The sequence below is a fragment of the Barbus barbus genome (assembly GCF_936440315.1).
Source record: "Barbus barbus genome assembly, chromosome: 31".
NCBI classification, from domain to species: Eukaryota; Metazoa; Chordata; class Actinopteri; order Cypriniformes; family Cyprinidae; genus Barbus; species Barbus barbus.
The window spans coordinates 1315001-1325000 of record NC_136759.1 but is presented as its reverse complement, the minus strand read 5'-3'; the positions used below and the strand labels follow the sequence as shown (position 1 = coordinate 1325000).

At 31.3% G+C, this 10000-nt stretch overlaps 1 protein-coding gene across 1 annotated transcript in view; it reads left to right on the top strand.

Annotated features, from left to right (window-relative positions):
- The window catches only part of LOC306851453 (solute carrier family 12 member 9-like), a 53900-nt gene that overhangs the window by 38453 nt on the left and 5447 nt on the right, over positions 1-10000 (top strand). Inside the window, exon 9 of the mRNA XM_079387694.1 lies at positions 2301-2425. Coding sequence (XP_079243820.1) covers positions 2301-2425 — 125 coding nt within the window. The remainder of the gene's footprint in view (positions 1-2300; positions 2426-10000) is intronic.

Sequence of the window (10000 nt, the reverse complement as noted above, 5' to 3'; positions counted from 1 at the left end):
TTAGAATTTGTATATAACAATACATTTATAATGTTTTATTTTTATATTTTCAGTTTTCATTGTAATTTTAGTTTGTTCTTTACCATATAAAATATGAAAATATTAATATTATTTAATATCCTTCCCATCCTCCGTCCATTGTTTATTCAATTTTATTTATTTTATTTTAAAAACTAAATAAAAAAAAAGTAATGCAAGTTGTTATTTGTAGTGTTCTTGTTGTATTTCATATTTTATGCAAGAAAGATAAAAAGACAAAAGCACATGACAAAATTACTGAACTATGAATATGAATTTTGAGATACAAATTAGCAATTATGATTTTTAAAAGTCAGAATTGTGAGATGGAAAAGTCACATTTATCTTTATTATATATATGTGTGTGTATGTATGTGTATGTGTGTGTGTGTGTTATAAAAATACTTTTTTTAGTGTAATGTGATTTGCACCACTCTCTTTTTTGTCTAAAAAGGCACAAATTTCATAAAAAGCATTGTGTGCTGAAGGAACAGGTTAAACTCCCATGATGCACTGGGACTGGCGCTTATGAGCGGATGGTGAATCAGCAGATTAAAGCGGTGGAAGTTTTCCAGACACGCTCCTGATGTCCAGAAATACGCGACGCTTTCAGAACTCCTTTCCTGAGAGATGTGTGTGCGTTTGCTGCTTCTGACCCAGAGTCTGGACGCCTCATAAACGCACAATTTATCCTCAACTCTTACAGCAGCCCAGCCGCGTGTGTTATTTACGAGCATCTTCAGAGAAGAGCACTCAATATGAGGCATAATGCTCAACCAATATCTTAATAACCCTCGCTCTAGATTACATGCACGCTTGTTAGACACCGTGTGTGTTTTAATGAGAGAGGAATCAAATCTGGTGAAACAAAGGCTTTGTTCCAAACCCTAAACCCTCAAAAGAGCATCACACGTATCCCACAATGCAGTGCAGCATTCAATCAGTACTGAACAGTATTGATGCAAAAAGGTGAAACTAATAAATAATGCACTATTTTATACAACATATGTGTGTTATGTATTTTTATGGTTGTTAGAGCATCACATTGTTACCTTGGCTGCAGACAGCTTTGATGGTATTTATTTATGCTTTTATCAGTTAATATGTTTATTTGAATTTTTCTTATTTTTCAGTTTTCTTTAGAATTTTAGCTTGTTTTAGTAATTTGCTATTGTCATTTTTATTTATACCATAAAATTTGGAAGACAACAAGAAAAACACAATTTACATTAACTCTCTTTATTATTTCTATATTATTGTAGTATTTATTAACATTTAGAATTTATATATAAAATAAACAACATAATATTTTTATATTTTCAGTTTTCGTTGTAATATTACTTTTGGTAATATTGTGTGCTTTTGTTATTTATCTATGTATTTTTTATAAATGAATATATTTATTTGAATATATATTATTTATATATAAAATATATACTTTTATTTTATATATAAATAAATATATTTATTTGAATTCATAAAATATAAAAAAAAAAAAATTCTTTGTAATTTTAGTTTAACTGCCTGTATTATTTATATACTATTATAGTATTTATTAATGTTTTAAATGTACGTTTATAACGGAATATACTTAATTGATAGTATGTTTTCTTTTTAATTGTAATTTTTAATTTAAATTCAGTTATTTTATTAGCATTTATCAGTTTTTACTTCATCTTTCTTGTATAATATATGAAGGATAACACAAATAATTAATATTTATAAATAAATATATACATTTGAATGTATATTTTATTTTTATATTTTCAGTTTTCATTTTTCTTTACCATATCTATATCGCATAAAAAAAAAAAAAAAAACACAATTTACATTAACGGCATCTGTTATTTATATACTATTACAGTATTTAATAATAGTTTGAATTTTTATTTTAAAATAAATATATTTATTGGAATTTATCATATTTTCTTGTTTTCGGTTTTCTCTTTCATTTGAATTTTTTCTAGTAATTTTATGTGCATTTGTAAGTTTTCTTTATTGTATAAAATTTGAAAATCAAAAAGACAATTTACATTTACTTTAATTTTCTTCCCATCCTCCCTCCAAATATTGTCATTTCTTATTAGGTTAAAAAAAAATCTTGCTTTATTTTTGGTAATTTTAGTAGTTCAACTTAAATGTAATTCTTTAAAAGTCTGTTTAGATTTTAATTTAATTTAATTTCACTAATAGTGATTTTAAGGCGTCTCACTAGGATTTGTGACGGCTGCAGTGAAGTGAAGGTGACTCTGATCCGGATCTTCTTCTCTTTCTCTCCTCAGCTGGTGTTGTTCTCCGGGAAGCTGAACACGATTGCGAGTATCGTCACTATATTCTTCCTGCTGGTTTACGCCGCTGTGGATCTGGCCTGTCTGGCGCTGGAGTGGGCATCCGCTCCCAACTTTAGGTGACGCTTTATATTCCTCAAACCCTGATCTGCTTTCTGTGCGTCTTCATCCATATTGACTGAAGGCCAGAGGACAAGGTCAGATGTTCCTGCTGTTCTCCACGGCTGATTGGCTGAGAGTGCGGTGGAGGCGGGGCTTGTCAGTTGTTTGTTTGTTGTGTCTGCAGAGGCACGTTAGATTAAAAGCCATTTAGTGTTCACATCCCCAGAGACACGCCGTGATTAGCATAGTTAATTTAGCCGAACCACTCTAGAGTTTACATGGGAGAGTGCTGTGTGTGTGTGTGTGTGTGTGTGTGTGTGTTTGGATCAGAGGAAGAGAACTGTGCTGCCTGCAGTCACAGGAAAATCAGGCAAAAGAGAGCCGTGTGTGTTTTCTTTTGTGTTTTCCTCTTGTGGCTACAGTTTGGTTTAGTGTGTGAGTCTCTCTCGCTCTGTCTCTGTGTGTGTGTGTGTGTGTGTGTGTGTGTGTTTACTTCACTCTTCTCTGAGTGCAAAATTGACTTCATAGGTTCCCAAAATCTGATCAAACTTTCCTTTGTTGACGTCTTCGAAGGTAAAAATATTTCATAAAGTAAGTAGTTTTTTTAGAGGTGTCTTTTAGGGGTTAGAGCTGACTGTTTATAAGTTGGCTATAGGTCCACATGAAAATCATTTTATTTTTCCCAAATTCAGTTTTATTTTTTTATCTGTTTAAATATTTAATGGTTAGATTAAATGTAGTAATCAAAAACATGTCTAATTAATTAATATCATGAAACCTGTGCAATTTAATGATAGTTTGCTGAAAGATTAACAAAAAATTACATTTACCCTTTTTGTTGTTGTTGTTTAAACCAAATGAGGTTTTTCAAATTCTGATTTAATAGTTAAATTAAATTGTATTAATTAAAAAAGAATGTCAAATTAATTGAAATCATGAAACTTATACAATTTAAAAACAATGTTTTGAAAGAACAACAAATATGATATATTTAGGCCCTATGAAATCAGTTTTACTTTATTATTTTATTTTACTTTTACTTTATTATTTTATTTTTAGTTTTAATTTTTCTGGGTTCTGGATTTCTTGATATTATTTTTTTGTTTTCCAATAACAGAAATGACTTTTTTGAAATTTTTCTCAAATTCTGTTTTCCATTTCAATTAGTCTGTATTATGTTTTAATAAAAATTAACAAAATAAATAGATACGTTTTATAAATAAATTATACGTTTTATTAATACATTTTATTTTTTGCCAAATTCAATTTTATTTTATTTTACCAAATTTTATGGATTCCATTTTAATGAATAAATTTAATTTTAGCAATCAAAAAATCTGTCTAATGAATGGAAATTCTGAAACTTACGTTACATTATATGGTTAAACAGCAATTAAAAATCCAGAAATGACATTTTTAGGGCCCTATAAAATCTTTTTTTTTTTTTTTTTAATTTGTGTAAAGTTTGAAAGTACGACTGTGTGTCAGTAACTACCTCTTCCCATAGAAGCATCTCTGACAAACCCTGAGAAATGTGCTGCTTCTGTATTAACTGGATATTATATGAATACAGGCAAGAATGCCTTTATTGATGCATCATACAGTACTGTGAGAAAATGAATCCCGTCCACATCTGGTTTTGTGAAGGTCTAGTCCAGTGCCAAACCTGCATTTGTGTGTCTGGTTTTCATCTGTTCCCGGTTTGACGTGATCCAGACTTCCAGATCTGCTAAGAATATCAGTTGTTTGATGATAAAATGATCCTGATGTGTTTCTAATCAATGTTTAACACAAACACACGGTGATAAGCGGTTTGGAGTCGGGCTGGATTTCAGATGATGTGGTTTGAGTTGTTCCTGTCTAAGCAGACGCAGAGGATCCTCAGTCCAAGAGATTCGTGTGTCCAGAATTAATGAGATGAAACTTGACAGCGAACGAAAGAAAACAAACTGACAGTCGCTCATCAATCAAAATTAAGAGAGAAAAATAGAGAGAAGTGAGAGAAAACCGCAGTCGTTAGGATGTTTTAAGACTTGTTTATGAAACAGTTTTCAGTCGTTTGACAATCAGCATAAAGTCTGGTCCACATTACAGATAAACTAAATGATAAATTAAGTAGCAAACTGACTAAAACAGTTTATTTTGTTTTATGTTTAGGGTGAGAAAATCTTAAACTGCTGTTGCCACATGTAAGATTTGTGCAAAACTCAATAAGCCAAATTTATTAAATGCAATGAATTAATTTCACTCAAATATTACTGAAAGTTTATTGCACTTAATAGAAAAGTTTTGTGATCTCAACTAAATGTTTAATTTTTTATGTATTTTTGCAGGCTTAATTTAAGTTAATTTGATCTTTTTAATTACTAAATTGAAGTAACAAGGCATTTAGTTTATAGTGTAATTTCAAAAGATAGTTTTGTTTTTAGACTAAAATGAAAGCAGTTGATGTAACTTATCAATATTGTATCTCTCAGGTTTGATGCAGCAAATCACAGCAGTCAAATCTTGAGATTGGTTCTTTCCCTCAGGCTTGTATGGTGCCAGACTTTGTGTTTTTGAGTGACAGATCCTCAGGTGTGAGGAAGAGACTCTGATCAGCACCTGCTGCTTTGTGTGGGATGTTTCTCCAAGATCAGGATGAGTGTGTTTCTTCATCAGGTTTGTAGAAATGTAGCATTGCATCAGTGTCTCTGCAGTGAATGGGTGCCGTCAGAATGAGAGTCCAAACAGCTGATAAAAACATCACAATAATCCACACCACTCCAGTCCATCACTTAACATCTGGAGAAGACAAAAGCTGAAACACATCCATCTTTAAGATGTTTTTAACTAAAATATGAGTCCATAATAACTCTTCCTCCAGTGAAAAAGAGTTCTGGTCTGAATCAGGAGAGAAATCTGCACAGATCAAGCAGCGTTTACAAGACAAAACAGCTCTTAACTAATATGTGGCTGGATTTTGATGTGAGAGACAACAGGAGATGGAGGAAGAGTTATTATGGACTCATATTTTAGTTAAAAACATCTTAATGCTGGATTTGTTTCAGCTTTTGTCTTCTCCAGATGTTAACTGATGGACTGGAGTGGTGTGGATTACTGTGATGTTTTTATCAGCTGTTTGGACTCTCATTCTGACGGCACCCATTCACTGCAGAGCATCCATTGCTGAGACACTGATGCAGAGACACATTTCTACAAACCTGATGAAGAAACACACTCATCCTAAACTTTGAAGGCCTGTGGAGGAGCAGTCACATTCGTCCATCTTTGTGTTTTTCAACTTTCTCATTAAAACGCACTGCAAGCTCTCATATAGGCAGCCTGACGGATGCGGTGTTTTCGCCTGGAAAAGTTAGTCAATTTGATGAGTTTCATGTGTGACGATGACTGTCTGTTATATTATAGCTTCATGTCAGAAAACGAGCTGCTCGTCACGCTGTTAATTGGTTGATTGAAATAAGGAAAGCAATTAAACTGATTAATGGCCCCTTCAACTGATTCTACTGCCCTCTAATCAGATGCTGATTGAAACGCCAGAGTTTCTACACCTCCCTGTGTGTGTGTGTGTGTGTGTGTGTGTGTGTCGCACGGTCATTTTGGCAGCGGGAAGTTTGCTTTTTGCTGACATGAGCAGGGTGACATCACTTGGATGAGAGCAGATCTGCTGGCTTTTAACATAATTGCTGCTGCTGCTCCGAGCGGTGCTGGAGGAGAGGAGGAGGAGGAAGATAGATGGAAGTGAAAGAGAAGAAAGACATGAACAGCCTAGAACAAACACCAGTGAAGTGGCAGATAAATGAAAAGAAAAGAGGAAATGAAAGGGGGAGTGTGAAAGAGACTGAGGGGGAAAACTGGAATGAGATTCTGAATGTGGAAAACAGACATGTATGTGTGTCTGTGTGTGTGTGTGTGAGAGAATGTGTGTGTGAGAGAGAGAGTGCCTGCGTGAGTGTGTGTGTTAGCGAGTCAGTGAGAGTGTGTGTGTCTGTGTGTGTGTGTCTGTCTGTCTGTCTCTCTGTGTGTGAGAGTGTGTGTGTGAGCGAGTCAGTGAGAGTGTGTGTGTCTGTCTGTCTCTGTGTGTGTGTGTGTGTGTGTGTGTGTGTCTGTCTGTCTGTCTGTCTGTCTCTCTCTGCGTGTGTGAGAGAGAGAGAGTGTGTGTGTGTGTGTGTGTGTGTGTGTGTGTTTGTTTCTGGGTGAATCGTCTGAAATCTGTCAAGAATGCATCCGGGTCATTTTTCAGGTCAAATTCAAAAGAAAGGAATAAGAAATTGTATTTTGCATGAAGAAAATTAAGCCATTTAGAGCCATTAAGTATTTCTGTATTGTGACATTATTTTCAGGACAATTAATCACATTGTATACAAATTCTCATTGCTGTAAAAAATGAAAATTAATGACCACCAAATTGAAACTGTAAAGTATTTCATGTCAGATAAAAAAAAAACGCTAAAATAGATGTTTTAAAATGAAAGAACATATAAAGATGCTGTCTGTTTTAAAATGCCATATTAAAATGAATACTTCATACTTCAAAAGTGAATACTATTAATTTTTACACTTAAGCATTAATTTTGCCACTTAATATACTTCAGTGTTATAATTTTAACACTTTCATTCAGTTTAATACTTAATTTAATCTACTTTAAATGAACTGTTAAAATGAATATTTAATACTTAAGTATTAATTTTAGCATGTACATTTTTACACCTAATTTCACAATTTAAGTTAATATTCTTAAAATTAAGTGTTAATGTGTTAAAGTGAATACTTATACTTAAGCATTAATTTTAAAACTGAAGTATTAATTTCACCACTTAATTGTAAATTTAATGCTTAATATACTTAAAATTAAATATAAAAAAAATAAGTGGTAAAATTAATACTTAAGGTGTGATTTTTAAAATTACATTTTAACACTTAATTTTAATCCTTAATATACTTCAAACTAAAAAAAAATAAAAATTAAGTGTAAAAAATAAATATTTACGTATTTATTTTAACACTTTAGTAATTATTTTAACACTTAATTTAGCCACATAGGCCTGGTTTCACAGACAGGGTTTAGACTAAACCAGGATTAGGCCGTAGTTCAATTTGGACATTTAAGTAATTTTTATAAACATGCCTCAGAAAAAACCATTACTGGTGTGCATCTTGAGACAAATAAAGGCACTGTTATATTTTAAGATCAGTCAGAGCAAGTTTCTTTTATTTGAAACAGCTCAGACTTAGATTTTAGCCTGGGATTAGATTTAAGACTTGTCTGTGAAACCGGGGGTTAATATGCTTAAAATTAAGTGTTAAAATGAATACTTAATACTTAAGTATTGATTTCAAAATTTAATTTTAACACTTAATTTTAATACTTAATAAATGTAACAAATGTAAAAATTAAGTGTTAAAATTAATATTTAAGTATTTATTTTTTATCACTTAAGTAATTATTTTAACACTTACCCCCGGTTTCACAGACAAGGTTTAAGCCTAGTCATAGACTAAAATGTAAGTCTGAGCTGTTTCAAATAAAAGAAACTTGCACTGACTGATCTTAAAACAAGTCAGTGCCTTTGTTTTGTCTTAAGATGCACATCAGTAATGCTTTTTTTCTAAGGCATGTTTATAAAAATTACTTAAATGTCCTAATTAAACTATGGCCTAATCCTGGCTTAGGCTAAACCCTGTCTATGAAACCAGGCCTTAATTTCACCACTTAATTTTAATATTTAAATTTAAGTGGGTTTTTTCCATGCTAAATATTTTCTCCCATCCCATTGAGTTTTTTTCCCCATCCAACTATAAGTAAGCCATTCATTGGTTGATTCCTGACACAGCGACAGCAGCTCAACCAATGGTGTGCGTTTGGGGCGGGGCTATTGCTAAGTGTCTGGGAAACCTATTTGAAAATGGTCATTTTTATACTCTTTGGAGCTTCTAATGGTGTAGAAATGACATTTCAGTTTTGAAATTTTCCTTATGTTCACTTGGTAAAAAGAAAAATTAAATAAAGTAAAAATTTATTTGGCTGATTCCCCAAGGTTTCTATAGATATCGCAATATATTGATATCTTGAATTCTTTTGGCCACAATAACTGTGGTGTGAAAAATCTAATATCGTGACAACCTTAGGTGGAAATTGTCCAGTATTTAAATGGCATATGTTTTTTTGCGATTTGAACTAATTGATTACAAAATGTACATCCAAGTGCATTACAGTAATGAGAATTTGAGAGCAAAATGTGTTTGTCATGAAAATATTTCAAATGATAAAATGTAAGAAAATCGTTAAATAGTCCTCACTTTATGTATATGGTGATTGATTTCTTGAGGTTTTGAGGTGAACTGTGAGCAGTCTCTCGTCTGTACGCTGTTGTTTGGATGCGCAGCTTCATTTAGCGCTGACCTCCATAAGAGCCATTAAACACACACACACTGACCTCCAGAAGAGAGAAATCCATTAAAGACGACGTCCTAATTGCCGTTATAATGACTCTCTCACAAACACACTCATTGTTATTTACACACACACAAACACACGCGCAGCCAAACTGTGACCCGTTTCCTCCTCGAGCGACTTCTCTAAACGACTCGAGCTGCTAATGAAGCTCAAACCTGAAAGAAAGAGACAGGAGATGCTTTTAGAGTTTCTGCCGTCTGTCTGTGTGTCTTTAACGCTGATGTAATCACACATACACACACACATTATTTCACATTACAAACAATAGTTGTTTGGCGCGTGTGTGTGTGTGTGTGAGAATGTTTGCATTATCAATACTAGCAGCAGCTCTTTACTACTGTAACTAGATATTGACTCGGGAGCAAAAGTTATAGGTATTATATTTTATAAATATAATAAAGTAAACATTTAAAATGTCATTTAATATATTTTTATAAAAAATATAGACATATCATATTAAATAATTAGATAATCAATTTAATTATATAAAAATGTCACATGTATGCAAATGTATAAATAAATGTAATATATAAATATATTCATATTTTCCATCTATTAAATGGTGTTTAATATTTTAAAGTATATATGTTTATATATTTATATATATTATATATTTTTTATATACAGTATTAAATAATGAAATCATCATAATATAATTATAATATAAAATTTTCACACACGTGTATATTTTATATATATATATATATTATATATATATATACTGCTATACATATAAAAATCGTTAAATAGATTTATATATATATGCTGCTATCACCAGAACCTTATAATGTGCTATGAGTAATTTTATATCACTTTCAACAATTCAACAAAAATGGTTTATATTTTAATACCCATGTGTTAATGCGCATATATATATATATATATATATATATATATATATATATATATATATATATATATATATATATATATTCACTTAAAAAAATTAAGTGAATTAATCACTTAAAAAAAAAGATTTGTATAAAAATTACATCACAATTCATAAATTTAATATCAAGAAAAGTTTAACTTTTATATGATATCATATAAAATATTAATTTTATATTTTCATTAAAAACATAAAAATATAATACAAAATAATATATTTTAATAATTTTATCTTTATTTTATTTA